This window comes from Lepidochelys kempii, chromosome 1, assembly GCF_965140265.1.
Source record: "Lepidochelys kempii isolate rLepKem1 chromosome 1, rLepKem1.hap2, whole genome shotgun sequence".
NCBI classification, from domain to species: domain Eukaryota; kingdom Metazoa; phylum Chordata; order Testudines; family Cheloniidae; genus Lepidochelys; species Lepidochelys kempii.
In genome coordinates, this window is record NC_133256.1 from 264,969,360 (window position 1) to 264,985,058 (window position 15,699).

General features: G+C 38.8%; 1 protein-coding gene across 6 annotated transcripts in view; it reads left to right on the forward strand.

Annotated features, from left to right (window-relative positions):
* The window catches only part of BLTP3B (bridge-like lipid transfer protein family member 3B), an 81,834-nt gene extending 66,521 nt beyond the window's left edge, over positions 1-15,313 (forward strand). For 3 of the 6 annotated variants that reach the window (XM_073327420.1, XM_073327422.1, XM_073327419.1), the window contains 6 exons: positions 69-205; positions 1,886-2,036; positions 7,687-7,943; positions 10,139-10,247; positions 12,945-13,126; positions 14,077-15,313. In XM_073327420.1, the coding sequence (XP_073183521.1) occupies positions 69-205; positions 1,886-2,036; positions 7,687-7,943; positions 10,139-10,247; positions 12,945-13,126; positions 14,077-14,205 (965 nt within the window). In that variant the 3' untranslated portion in view covers positions 14,206-15,313. Of the gene's footprint in view, positions 1-68; positions 206-1,885; positions 2,037-6,043; positions 6,655-7,686; positions 7,944-10,138; positions 10,248-12,944; positions 13,127-14,076 lie in introns of those variants that run through there. The other 3 variants (XR_012156695.1, XR_012156694.1, XM_073327423.1) reach the window with 3 other exon arrangements.
* Positions 15,314-15,699: the final 386 nt, after the last annotated feature.

Consider the following 15,699-nt stretch of genomic DNA (forward strand, 5'->3'; position numbering starts at 1 on the left):
AATGCATGAACAATTCAGATTATATTATATTGACCTTTCATATTTTTCTGATGATATGCATATGGAAGCTATCACAGGCATGAATTACCAAAGGCCAGCAGAAAGTGTGCAAGATGAAGTTACAGGAGTTGACAATTATGGTGGGTCATCTCCAGATGCCATCAGTGCAGCTTCAGAGAGTGCCCAGGAGACTAATGAAGAAATGGTAATGTTACTGAAATTCATTAAAGGAGCAGGTTTAGTAACTTAAACAGTAACTGACATTAAAGTGTTGCTGAAATAATTGTTTTTTCTTTTAAAGGTGACTTGAAAATAGTTTTAAAAATTCATTAGCTATGTAGATTTATAGTCTGAATGCTCCAATAACAAGTAAGAGTGAATTTAAACACATAATTGATTTTAGATTTATCTTCTTTTAGGGTCTTTGAAGTTGAAGATTAACTACTTCTGTTCCAAGTAATGCTCAGTATGTACTATACTAGTGGCATTATACCACTTTGGAGACCCGGAGTATGGAGATGTCCTCTTGAAAGGTCAGTTAAGTGGCTTTTTTCTTTTTTTATATATGGCATGGTTTTGTGAATTTTTGTTAATAATATATATATATATAACCCAAAGTGTAGAACATATTTACTGTAATCTTTGTGTCACCATGCCCTGTAGTTTTAAAAAAAAAAAGCCACTTTTCTAACCATCTCCCCTCCCAAGGCAATCTCCATGCACTAATAGAGTTCCATGGTGGTTGCATCTCCTCTTTCTATTTAGCTGTCCATTTATAACATGCTCATCACTGTGGTTATCTGAGTTTCTTGCATAGTAACTTATTAGCATAATTCAGCATAGTAATCTGAGGGTACAGGGCACCTAAAAAAAGAAAAACATACTTTTGAAATCAGTTTTGTGCAGACTTCCCTCCTACGCTCCCTATGGAGACATTCAGCGTATAACTCTACATTTGCTGAGTTTTTAAAAAACACTTATAAATTACCTTTTTAAAGAAAACCTTACTTAACAAATGATTAGATATATACACTTAGGAGTAAGTATCCTTTGGGGTCAGTTTTCAATAATAATCTCTACATTTGTGCATGTAAATAATAAAGAATGTGTGAAAACAGAATCTGTGTGTGCAAATTAAGTGTGTGCAAATTCCATTTTAACTTGTAGTTTTCTATTTGTAGAAGATGAGTTGAGGCTCCTTAGAAAACTTGGCCTGTAATAATAAAAATAATTAGTAAATATTTCAAAAAGTGGCACCAAGACTTGAAGTTTTGAAGCTGTTGATTATATTTGTTGCCTGACAATAAGGTATTAAAATTTAATAAAATAAGAGGAAAGGGCACACTAGAAGCACAGTGCATTGCTGTGCAGTGTCAGCGTTTGGGACTCTAACTAGCGTTCCTCTCTCGGGCTTTGATTCAGCATTTGAATGGTGTCAGCTACTCACATGCTTAATATAAGGCACATGCTTACGGTACTATAGGTATGACTAAGGCAACGTATTCATTGTCATGGGGGAACCATCTCATGTTGTTGTGACCCTTCTGGTTATTTCCGAATCAGTATTGATGGGTTGCAGGGGGGAATAGCATCTGCTTTTCATTGTGCATCAACTAGTTTATTATAGGGTGGAAGGTGAGGAAATAAGAAGAGAAAAATAACTGTTCTTTGGGTCTCTGAGTACCTCTCTGGTGAGTGGGAAAAAGTGGGTGAATAAGGAGCTTCAATTCCAAAATGTTTGATTGAATTGCATTGATACAAGTTTCCTTTTGTAATATTTGAATGTAAGCTTGTTGCATTGTTTTTATTTGCACACTAATAATTGAAAGTTGTAATTTTAAAAAATTTAATTTATAATCGCAGTTGTATCTTAACTTGTTGATAGATGTCTGTTGTGGTTTTTAAAATCTTTGGCGTTAATGGTGAAATTGACATCAAAGGTGAAGACACAGAAGTATGCCTTCAGGTGAATCAGGTGATACCAAGCCAGTTGGGCAATATCAGTGTTCGACATTATCTTTGCAACAGAACTGTGGGTAAGAAATAAGAGATTTCAATTCTACTCTCACTATTGAATTTGAGTTGAAAAAACATTTGTTTCTACTGTGAAAGAGTTATTGGAAGTTTTATGGTTGTCTTCCCTCTAATACATAATCATATAAAAATATCTGTATTAGTCTCAAACTTAAAATACCAAAAAAGCCTTGTGATTCTATTAATGTTAGAATACCTGTTATCAATCAGTTTAGAATCACTGTACCAATTATCTTCTTTCCTAATTATCAAGCAATGAGTGGGAGGGAAATAAAAATAGAACTGCTCAGGATGGTGAGTAAAAAACAAAACAAAAACCAAATGAATTACATTGAATTCTGCTGATTCACATCTTATCAAATATCCTGCATTAGATTGTTGATATTTTATAAAGTTGTAACTTCATTATTATCACTCTCTAACTTTTTTTAATTTGAATATTTCTTGGTCTGGTGAGCCTTCAATGAGAGCAGATCATTCTTTACTTCAAAATAACTTTAAAAATTCGAGTCTAAGGAAATACATCTCAACACCAACACTTCATGTTAAAGTTAAATTTCTTATTTAAGGAAAGCTACTATCTAGCCCTGTACCCGGAGGGGTGAGGTGGAATTATATGATTTTTTTAAAAGCTTGATAAGATTCTAATGCTTAAATGCTGCAGCTGTGAATGATTATTATCGTAGTGCATTGCCAATTAACAGCACATTAATCATGCTTTTGCAATGATATGTCCACCTGGTCCAGAATCACTTTTGCAGTATGTCCAAATATGTCTACATCTGGAGCTCTACGCATCAAAATAAATAGAACTGTGTCGTGGTACGTGTCTCTTGAATGTATCATGCGATCATCATTTGTACCTTATTTCAATTAAATTAATTGCCTCTGTCCATAAATCAGATGCACAATTCCATAGAGATCTGTGGAGTTCTGTGGAGCATGGCTTCCCTTCTTTAGAGGCATCCCAGGGTAGATTGCAATGAAGGAAAATCCCACGGAGGTCAGGATGTGTATGAGGCTAAAAGCAATGTAGTAGAATGAGCTGGAAGACACTTAGAAAGTTACTTTCTTGGCTAATGCATAGCCAAGTATATTTGGGGAGGATAAGGGATAGCATAGGGAAAGAAATGAAAATAGAAATAGGAAAGAAATTATAATCCAAAATCTGGTTCCTGGTTAGTCATACTTCAATTAATTTAAATTAAATCCACCTTTAACTGTTTCCCATTTCCCAGTCTGAAATTGTTGGAATGCCTAGAGAACTGGAGAGGTTTAATTGAAAACATCTAAATTAATATTTAAAAATAATCCCTCTGTTGTGAAAGGGATAAATTTGAAGTAAGGGCCAGAATCTCAGCATAGTTCAAGTGACTTCACTTGAGTCAGCATACTTCAGTTGACTACGATCTGAGCATCTGGCCCAGTAAGTCTACTCTTTCGTCAGGATACTCAATGTGAATAGTGTAGTACAACTTAAAAATATTTGAGTGCAAGCCTTACAAATTATTGCTTTGTAACAATCAGCCAGTAAATTGATTTAAAAGGATTTTAACTATTCTTTTTGGTACTGATTATTTCTAGTGTGTTAAACCTGAAGAGATAAGAAGTAGAGAAAAGATCTATTTCTTTTGCACAGCAAATGGATAAATATGGAAACTTTATCTAATATTTCTGACCATCTTCCTCTTCTAGAAATTCCCAATTCAGTGTGTCAGTTGCCCTCTACTGGGTAGAGATAATGAGACTAATAATCAGAGACTGCTGCTGTACTTTATTAGTACACACTCCTGTTCCCTTTGAAGTAATGGGAGCAGCATCTGGCCCTTTATTCCAGCTATTAAATTGTGGTTTCAGTTTCCTCAGTTCCAGTTACTTTCTTTATACACGTTAAGGCTTTGATTCAGGGAAATATCCCTTCTTCAAGTGGTTGCACACTTGTATTTCACTCAGGTTTATGCATGCCCAGCACCGGAGCCAGAGAGTTTTCTGTAGCAGTACCTGTTGGGGTGGCGCACACGCCTTGCACATCCTTGTGGCCTCTCCTGAGGCTATATAAGGGCTCTACTGCTCTGACCCCCTTCAGTTCCTTCTCACCACCCGTGGCCTGAGTCAGAACTACCTGTGAGGTTTACTTCACATTTTTTTTCTTTTGACGCCTCATAAGCTTGTGGTGGCAGTATAGCAATAATGCTTGTGCTAGAACTGTGTCAGCGAATTCAGCTTTCTGCTTTTCCTGTAAATAGTTAGTACCCGGTAGTTAGGTTTCCTTTATTGTTTTAACTTGTTTTAATTAGTTTTGAATTAGTTTTTGGTGTGATGCAGCACTCACCGAGCTTTAAGCACTGCTTGTCTTGAGAGGTGTCTATTCACAATAATGACCCCTCCATGCTCTGCCTTTTGTGTCTCAGTAAGGAACATATTAAAGAGAGGCGCAGTATTTGCCATTCTTTTCAAAAACAGAACACAGATATCCAAAAATCTAGGCCTCAAGCATCACTTTATGAAGCAAGCACTGAAACCTGCCTCAGAGTCAGGGCCTTCAACTGCACACCCTGTCTCTTGCATGTAATCTGTTATGGAGGCTGCAGTGATCTCTGACAGATCCCTGGACTCAGACTCTTCTCCTTGGAGAAAGAGAGGTCAGTTATCTTCAGGGCTTCCCTGAAAGAGGACCCATAAAACATATTGGAGCCCCTCCAGATTGAAGAAATGTGGTTGTGGTTCTTCTTTGAAGGAGGACTGGAGACATTGCCGGGACTCCTTGGGTACTCATGTACAAATGGGCCATCAACCTGTGTCTCCCCAGCACTTCAGCGGGAAGGTATTGGTACTGTACCATCAACTCGGGTACTGGCTGTGGGATAGCTCTTGAGTCCAGTACAAAAGACACAGTTCTAGCACCAGCATTATTGGTGGCACCATCACCACAAGTTTATGGGGCATCAAAAGTCTGTCTCTTTCTCTCTCTCATGGATTCTTCCTGTGGTACAGGAGTCTTTTGAAGTGAAGGCATCTCCTGCAGCTCCCAGTCCATCTGGATCTTTGGCTCCAGTACAGAGATTTAGTGGTATCAGTGCCGGTATCAGCCAAGAAACATGACAAAGACTCAATCCTGGCATTGTCTTCGGCACCGATGCATATTGCGTTGGTATCAATGCGATCTTCATCTTTGGCATCAGCCCTCAATCAACAAGTCACCTACTTCCATGTATAAGTGTTGCTAAGTGACCAGATTCTGAGATTTGTAGTGGCAGGTCAACATTATCAATACACAGTACTTCCTTTTGTCCTGTCCTCAGCCCCACACATATTGATCAAGTGCATGGCAGTGGTGGTGGCGTACTGAAGGAGAAAGGGGATATGTGTCTTCCCTTACCTAGATGATGTGTTAGTGTAAGGCAGATCCAAGCACCAGGTTCTCTGCCGTGTCCAGCTTATCTATCTTCTCCATCATCTGAGACTCACACTGAACAAGAGAAAGTCCATGTTAATTCCCACACAAAAAATCAAGTTAATTAGGCCCACTCAATTCTACATATCTGATGGCTTTTCTCCCACAGGACAGGTTCAGACTGTTTGCCAGTTATGCACCTCTCTCTAGTTATACCCCACCACCACAATCCAGGAATGTCTACTGTTACTAGGCCACATGGCCTCATATACTTAAGTGACCCTGCATGCCAGGCTATGCGTGTGCATCCTTCAGGGGTGGCTGAAGTTAGTCCATTGACTGAACAGACACCGGTTGTACAAGTTGATCCAGGTTCCTCCTGCGTTCCCAATAATGGTGGATGGATAAGAAAAACATATGCAGAGGTGTGGTATTTGCTTGCCACCTCCTGATCAAGACAGTCATTAACAATGCCTCTCTGATAGGGTGAGGTGCTTTCATAGGTGGGTGTAGAACCCAAGCTTTGTGGCTGGAGCAAGTAGCAGCTCTTCATTTCGATGTCCTCAAGCTTCGAGAATTCACAATGCTTGCTGTGCTTTTCTCCCTCTCATCAAGGGCTCATCGGTCCCAATACTCACGAACAATTCAACTGCAGTGTACTGTCTGCACAGACCCGGAGGGGCATGATCTGAACAGCTTTGTGAAGAAGTGAAGAAATTCTGGCACTTTTGCATCAGGGAAGATATTGCTCCCATTGCTGCTCACTTACCTGGCTCCCGGAATCAATTGGCTGACCATCTCAACAGGACATTCTCCTGGAATCACAAATGCTCCCTCAAGAACAGTGGGCTGAGGACCGTCTTCAAAACTTGGGGTATTTATCAGTTGACCCGTTCACAATGAAAGACAATAAGGAGTGCCATCAATTTTTCCCTCAAGTGTGTGAGCTTCGGGCTCTAATGGCAGGCCCTCCATGTGTGTTGTTTTCCAAGATAAAGAGCCTTGAGGCCTCATTCTAAATTTTTAACCAAAGTAGTTCCAGCGTTCCATCTCAACAAACAATATACTTACCTGTTGTTTTTTTTTTCCTGAAGCTGCACTCAAGTAGTGATGAAGAGTGACTTTATACTTTGGACATAAGTTGAGCACTGGCCTATTATCTGGACAGAACCAATCCTTTTAGGTAATCTCCTGGCTCTGTGTCTCATTTGCTGACAGTAGGAAAGGTAAGGCAGTTTCAGCACAGACAGTTTCCACATGTATTACTTCCGTGACGGCATATGGGGTAGCATTAAACACCCCTTTCTGAAGAGACTGTTAGCCTGAACCCTCATTGAATGGGCCATCTCAGCAGCCCTGCAGATGTCGATCATGGGGCTGGGCCTAAGAAGTACTACCATTTGGTCCCTCTGTGCATACTTTCATGCATCATTATACCATCATGACTGCTTCAAGATCTGATGCAAATTTGGGAGAGCAATTTTGCCATCACTATTTAAGTAGACTCCAAGCCCCACCTCCTAATAGTACTGCTTGTGAGTCATCTGAGTGAAATACATGTTTGCAACCACTTGAAGATGAAAAAACGATCACTTACCTTTATTGTGACGGTTCTTTAAGATGTGGTTTGCATGTGTATTTCACAACTGCCCATCTCAAAGAACAAGAGTTGCAATACAGGTAAGTAATCATTTTGTTCAGGAGAGCACTTAGTTAAATGTGTTAAGTACTCTCCTGAACATGGATAGACTTAAGTGTTTTCCTGAATCATAGTCTTAAGTAATTTATTTAAAACCAAACCAAACCCCAAAAAAGCTTGTGAAGGGCTTGGTTTTGTATTTACTGTGCATAGAGATCTCCCATTGAAGATGACGAATTTTGCATGCAGAAAGAATGCAGGATCCTTATATATACATGTATACTGTTATGTCTATTACAAGCTACTTGTATGTACTGTTTGTTGCTCCTTGTACTACTTTTAAATTATGAATTAAGAGATGAGAAAAAAGGTGATAGAAAATTGCTCACAATACATTATGTGTATGCACTATTATAATTCTGATTTATCTCAAGTATGGGGTTTTTTGAATAAAAGAGTGAAATTGGTTAATTTGTTGGAAAACTAGTTATGTTTCTACTCCTCTCTTGTGATTATGTAACTACAATGCAGGTAGAAATGATTGCATAATGATTGCTTATTGGAGTGCCTTTTATGTGCTCTAAAATTTTAATCCTAATTTTGTTTTCTTCTACACTAGGTTCAGATCATAAATCTGTGGCTGGACCAATTAAGTCATCACCTGAAATTAATTTGAGATGGGAAAATGGGCCAAGTGCTGTAGTACACTCTCTGCTGGCTGTAAAAAATGGCTTTCTACAGTGTCACGTAGAGAATTTTAGTGCTGAATTCCTAACATCTTCCCTCACGAACATTCAGCATTTTCTAGAAGATGAAACTGTTGCAGCAGTAATGCCTATGAAGATTAAAGTTTCTAATACAAAGATTAATTTAAAAGTATGTTAACTAGGAGCCATTTTGCTTCTCTTAACTATTTAGACTGTATGTTCTTGTTTCTTTGCTGATAAATTAGTAATCTGGATATAGTTAACTTCAAAGAAACTCATATCTTATTCTTTAAAGTCTTAATTGGATATTTACGATTAGATAACACTAAAGCAATTTTAAAAATCCATGAACTGGGTTAGCTCAGTGGCTTGCCTAGAGATAAATTTGGTGCATGACCAAACTGGTTATAGGAATTAATGTTTTCTACTTTGTGTCTTTTTTTCCTTTACCATGTCATGGTCCCCAGAATAGCAGCAGCTGGGAATGTAACAGATAAGGTGTTCCAATTTCCCAGGGGTAGAATGAGCCTTTTGTAGCTTTGCAGTAACACCTGCTTTCCAGTCAAAATCAGCATTAACAGAGAAGTATGCTATAGGCTCATCAGCCCTCCTTCAAGGATAGTTGTGGTGATGAGAGCTTAGCATAGAAGGAGGAAAGAGGTTATAAGGACTAACTAGAGCCCAGATTTCATGTTCTACCCTATCTAGAAATAGTTACTAAATAATACAAGCCTTTGGCACTAGTGTGGCTTAAAATAGCAACATTAAGAGAACACTGCAGTGCAGTCTCCTAGTTTTTTCCCCTAGAACACTTAAAGCAGACAATGATTTCACTGAGGGGCAGCCAGAAAGGCTATTGTAAGTGTAAGGAAATTTATTTTTTAGAGATTTAGGGTTATAATATCACTGCTGCCAAAACCAAAAATTAAAACAACCTCAGACACAAATAGCCTTGGAAAATTTCAAAACAGTGAGAGATACAAGGGACTCAATTCCCAAATTTGGAACCCAAGATAAGGGAGTGCCTAATTCTACATTTAGAGCTCAAGCCTAAACTGTGCCACAGTCATGCTTAAATTTAAGCGCTGCTTTAAGTTGCACCAGCTGGGGCAGTCTCCATTCTGCCAGCTCAAGGAACCGGCACAGTTCTGATTCCCAACTTGTTCCAACAGCTCCTTGTATGCTGGCTTTACACTATCTGAAGATTGTCTGTGCTAGGGAAATTTTCAACTGCTTGCTTAGGCAATTTTAAAGTGCCATTTGCGCCACTGGAGCAGCACAAAGGGCACTTAGTGAAGGCTTTTGCAGCTCAAATGGTCACTTAAGCACCAAGTTGAGTGCCCAAATTCAGAAAGGAATGCTTTAATGTACATCCCCCTAATTTTGAAAACTGGGCTTCTGTATTTTCCTGGCAGGGGGGCAGGCTCAGGCAACGCTTTTTTGACAAAATAGTCAATTTTGTAGGTAAAGACTGTACATTAAGCTGATATTAATAAGAGGTTATGGGCAGTGAAGAATTCACTGTATGTGCATCCCTCACCAAGTCACCATGAAGTCAATCAATTCTTTACTTTGTGGCTGGATTGCCCATTTAGTGGGATATTTTCTTTGCACTGAAGTTGACACACTGTTTCCTGAGTGAGTTTTGAGGGTGGTTTTTTCATACCGCAGTCTTTGCTCTTTGAAAGAGCCATCACACTTTAACAATTTGTTTTTGTTATGTATTTGCTGATGCTGGTAATGCTTTTGATGTGTTTACTTTCTGCTGGCATTAGACACATGGCTCTGCTAGACAGGAACAGTGAACCGTAATTGAGGAGAAACCACCGCAAGCAGTTTGTGAGGTTTCTTTTGTCTTTTTTTCTGCAGTGGTATCGCTGAGCTGTGATAGCTATCATCCCAATGTAAATTCTTTAAAAAAAAACCTTCCCCCAAAGTATGGTAGGTGCAGCCCTACTGTCTTTAAATAGTCCAAGGGACAATCAGATGAGAGATTATACAGCACTGGTTTCTTAACTCCATTTCTGGTGAGGGTTCCTGTACTAAAGAATGTCTTGCTTTGCTTTGTTCTCATTGAGGTATTCTAGTCAAACCATATATGCTGACTTCAGTGGGCTTTCATCAGACATAAATTTGGCTCTTTGTTTTTCTGTAGGTCATACTAATTTTAATAGCACTGAAGTTTTGTAGATATCGGATTAGAAAATTCTGTCTGAATGCACTTCTAATGAGAGGGGTTTGTGAGTTTCATTAAGTCTGTTCAAATATGTTTACCTGAAGTTTTTGATTAGCTGGTTTGATTTCCTACCATTGATAAAGAGAGACAACATTAAAAATCCTGTTTTTATTACTTTTATTCTGTAGGATGACAGCCCACGTGATAATCTCTCAGCTCCTGAACCAGCCCCTGTAACACTGCATATTGACCTACTTTTGTTAGAGAGGAATGACGATGGTTCTTTTTGCATCAGAGGTGTGTATTGATAGATTTTCCCCCAAATCTAAGATGTTAACAATTGAAAGTACATGCTGCTATATTTATGTAATGTTTCTACTTTGTGTGAACATTGTTTTGGACATGTAGCTAGTAATTAAAAGTGAGTTACCCCACAGAATTGCTAATTGCACTGTGACTATGTCTACGCTATGAGCTAGGGGTGTGATTCCTAGTTCTTGTACACGCACTTGTACTAGCTCAGAGCTAGTGTGAATATAAGAGGATCACTCCTGTAGTTCATAGCGTAGATGTAGCCACAGTGGACATCATACATTAAAACTGAAACTTAAGTACGGTCTAGCCAGGGAAAACAATCCCCAATAGCAGTGTTTTGACTGTGGCCCTGGTCCTGCAAGTCAAACCAATGAATGCATAGTGGTTCATATCACTTCATAGCACATGTATTCGACTCCAGATTCTTTCAGAGATGACTAAACACAATTTAATTGTCTAAATGTTGCAGAGAAGTGGTGACTTGTTATCTCAGCTATTTCTTATACATATATATTACAGGTAAATACATAATGAACACTAATTACTGTTACTTATTACTATTTATTTGCATTGCAGTAGCAACTAGAATCCACAGCCCCATTGTGCCAGATTCTGTACATATAATAAGGAAATAAGTTAAAGCATTGTATGACGGAATGCTGAACCAGCACTCTCATCACTGATTAACCTGTTACCCCGCTGGGAGGGGGTTGATTAAGGAGAGGAGTCTCTGATTACCAGATGAGTTTGGAGCTCGCATACTAATTAGCCCATTAACAAGAAGAGTGGATAAAAGAGCACAGGAAGGAAGTGGGAGATGGAGAGAAGCAGAAGAGAGAGGTTGGGCCTAACAAAATGGAGTTCTCTGGGAGGAGACACCTTGTCTCCCCCCTCCCTTTTGGAGAAAGGACAGTAAAACTGGATGACATTGTTAATACTGTGACTAATTGAATATAGAAGGTGGTAGAGTAAAACACTAAATAAACTTAACGGTGGTGTGTACATGAGGGAAGACCTCTGAGCGAGCTGTGTGAAGCAAAGAGGACAGGAGCAGTAGATACCTTATCAGATGTAGTTCAAAACAAAAAAATTTTCTGTCTAGAACAAGTATCTGCTTGTGATTCTGTGTATTATGGAGGTACTAGAGCAGTTCCATAGGAAGGATTGCATTGACATTTGCATCTAAAACTGGGATTTAACCTCTTTGTTACATATGAAAAACATACCTGTGTGCATACACTCATTTGCATACAAACACGTAATTTGTCTGGGTGTGTGGACATATGCAGTATGATTTGTGTGTATATAGTGTAACAACATGGCAATAAAGACTTCTACCACTTAGCTTGCACAGATACTTAATGAATCCACCTATATAAAGTGAGGATAGCTTGCATATATTTTTGTGTTATACATCATCTGGTACATTAGAATTATGCTTCTTAGTCATCGTAGATGCTTCAAAACTGAAAACTGTGAGTGTTTGTTATTGTATGTGCAAATATACAATTCTAAGGTCTCTTTCAATCATTTGTATACTTCTCCCCATTGGGTAAAATTTATTTAAGTTATAAAGTTCTCGTATGTTTCCCTAATCCTTTGGTGTAGACACCTTAGGTGCAGTGGATGCCAAAGTGGAGTTCAAGTACCTTCAGCAATGAAGAGATATGTGTATCTGTATATATAGTCATGAACCCTGAAGTATGTTTTTTTAATACAATGGCAAATTCATGTAGTTTAGAGAGAAATGTTTATGAAGATTTAGATTATTAAAAAACTGCACCTCTCATTTTGCCCTGCCTGCAAGTACATTAAACACTCGAGTGTATCTTTAATCATGTTAAATAGAAGAAAGTTTCTTTAATGTTAAACTTGGAAATATATAAAATTGTCTTGTGTTAAGGATCTGGTTCAGAAGGCTTTTCACACCTTGTCTTCATATGTAAGTACAGGCCCCATCCTGACTGGAACCCTTGGGGTATGTCTACACTTCAGTTAAAACCCGCGGATGACTTGAGTTCATGGGACTTGGGCTGCAGGGCTGTATAATTGCAGTGTAGACACTCAGGCTGGAGCCCACGCTCTGGGACACCAGGAAGCAGGAGGATCTCAGAGTCTAGGCTCCAGCCCGAGCCTGATTGTCGACACCACAACTTTACAGCCCCGAAGCCCAAGCCCCATGAGCTCAAGTCAGCTGACACTGGCCAGCCGTGGGTGTTTAACTGCAGCCTAGACATACACTTAGGCACTATTGTAATACACATTTATTATTATTATTTTATTACTATTAACAGACAAAACTCCCATTGACTTCAGTGCAAGTTACATGCATATGACGATCCCAGTCTAAAATATTATTTAGATTTTTTTGAATAGTTAGTTTCCGTATGTTAACTAATCATTTAAAATAATTTTTCCATGATGATGATTTTGACATTGTTCATATTTACTATTTCTTTAAGCTGCCATATATATATATATATACACACACACACAGGCACACCTTTTCTCTCCCTTCCAAGATGTATACCTTTTATTTTAATGTGATATTGACAAGAAGATGTAGGTATAGTTATACTTAATGTTAAAATTGTACTTGTTGGCCGTTTTAATTCAATATTAACAAGATTCAATAAAAATTAAACATTTCAAACTTCCTGCTGTGTCTCTATGAAACAGATAATCAAACACTAAGCAATGATGTGTTGAACTACAAGAAATCGAGTGCTACAGTGCAGCAAGTGAGTGGCGTTACCAGACACAAAATGCAGGATTATGTGTCTCAAGCCACACAGACTTCTCCAGAAATCCTCAGACCTTCTGCATCAAGATGGGCTACAGCTGACTTCCTCAGAGAGGAGGTAATGATAAACCTAAGTTAATTTTATTTTAGTTTTATTAAATTGCATTGTAGTAATAAGCAGTCAAAAGTGTTTAATTGTTACAGATTATATATTTTGACTGTTAGAATATCATTTTTCTTGAGAAACTTGTTTTTGTGTGAACATAGAAACAACAAGGCACAGACACCATACTATGGTTAAATGCAGAGGATGCAACTTTAAAACTATTGTCTAATTGGGGTACCCACCCCAAAATAGCCGGCAGAGTTGTTCCAGTGTGGATTTCACCTGGTACCAATGTCCCGGGAATACCACAAATCTTAGGGGGAGTGTGAAGGCCATGCCCCCTCTATAGCCTCAAGCCTGCCCAGAGATTCATCCTTCACACCAGAGGTGGGAGGGTTAAAATGAGATTGAGCCACCAGCTGCATGAGACATAGAGGCATATTGCCTCACCATGCAATATGTGTGCCCAGGACTCGTACCCAAACAGCTCAGTCACACCTTTCCTAATCCAGCCACACCAGAACCTGCCAAAGTTGAAACTGTGATGTAAACTTTCCAAACCATACCTCCTGGCTGTTGGGTGGCAGGTGAGAACCCACTCAGCAGTTTGCCATATCGTAAAAGTCCCTTCTTAGACCCCAAAACTGGCAATCAGCCTAGCCCATGCATCACCAGAGATCCAGCTACTAGATTAAGGGTGGGACTGACACAAGGAGCTCACAGTGGCCACCTTGCCTTGGCAGCAAACTGTTGCATCAACCCCCGCTTCATGCTGCACTATCACCAAATGTGAGCTAATCACCTAGCTGCAGAACATGTCTCCACTGCATCCTACAGCATCAAAGCTGCCCCCCAGCTAGCCGGGTGAGCATCTGGGCCCAGCATTTGTAAATGTTACTCTGACAGGAGAAAGTTGCCCGTACACAGACTAATACCTTTCTCTTTCAATTTAATCCTTGCAGCTTATTGAAGAAAACGAATGTCTTAAACAGGAACTAGCCAAGGCTAAAATGGCTCTGGCTGAGGTCCACATGGAAAAAGACACTCTGCTTCATCGTATAAAGAGGATGACTATTGAACATCAACAGTAGTGGATAATGTGTTCCAAAAGATTGCACTGGAGTAAGAAGGGCTGTATTTAAATACTGTTTGTGAATTAGTGGAAGACAGTCTTTTGACAGGAGCATAGAACAACGTATTTGTGGAATAAATACTATTCTGAGAATTTACGAAAGATTAGGATTAGACATTGCAATTGTGTTTTTCTGTTTAGCCCTGTTTAAACTGCAGTGATGCAGGAAAAATCAGTTTTTACTGTACTTTACTAATTTTCCTAACAACAAGGATATGATCCTCTTAATTGTAATAATATCAGAGGAAATGTTATCTGGGGAACTGATCTGATAATGAGATAGCTCAAGGGGAAGGGAAGATGTTTACATGAGTAATTGAGTAAAATGTGTGTCATGCAGCATTGATATATGGTATCTTTATTCGCTAAGATTTAATGAGTTTACTTTTAACAAATATTTTAAAGGAGATTACATTTGCACTATAAACTGAATGGATCCCATTCTCTGGCCATTAAAACTTAATATAATTGGCCTCAAACTGGCCTAAAGTCAGTGTAACTAGCCCAGGCAGGATCACCAAGTTTAAGAGTAATCTTCCTGTGGCATAGAGACTTACACGGCTCTCTTCCACTGCTGGTATATTTGGGTAAAGGATTGGGACCTTAGGACAAGGATCGTAGCATTGGATACCCCTGCCAGGCGAGTCTTTTGCTTTATTGTGGGTATTGCAGTCTGGTGTAATTCAGATCATCACTTAAACTGTTCTACCCTATGCAGAAGGACTTGTCGTGCACAGAGACAGCAACCAGATCAGGGGTCTGTGCAAGATGAGCTTTAGCCATCTTTACACACACCCCTGCCCCACATGCTGCATGGCTCAGCCACGCCCAATGTATTTAAATATGTAACTGTTCATTTGTTAAAACAAAAACTTACTAAGGTTCATAAATTGTATATTTCTGTGTTTGAAAGTAAACTTTAGAGAATTATTAATTACCCTGTTGAACTTGAGAAGTTACATGAAAATGTAATTATGCAGTTTAAACTGGGTGATTTGTACAAATTGAACTATAATTTTCAGCTAAAAGAACTGATACAAATGTATAAATAAAAAGCACAAAATACAGACTTTGAGTGTGCTTCTATCAATTTTAACAACAACAAACAAAAACATGTACATTCCTTTGAGACTTTGTTTTTGCTAGATGTAATTCACTGAATAATTTAATTAGTGACCTTGTTGCATCTGGCAACTGAAGACATTTTAATTGATACTACACTTTTTGTTTCTGCACCATAGGATATTTGAAGGAAGTTTTGTTTGCAGATATGCAAACAAATCTATCATAGTCTTTAATATCCCATGGTTTGACTTTGCATATTCAGACTACTGAACTGTTTTTAACTAAAGTTTAATGTAGGACATCTTGGAGTCACTGGAAACATCTGCTCAGTGTGCAGTGGCAGTCAAAAAAGCTAGCAGAATGTTCGGAACCCTTAGGAAAGGGATAG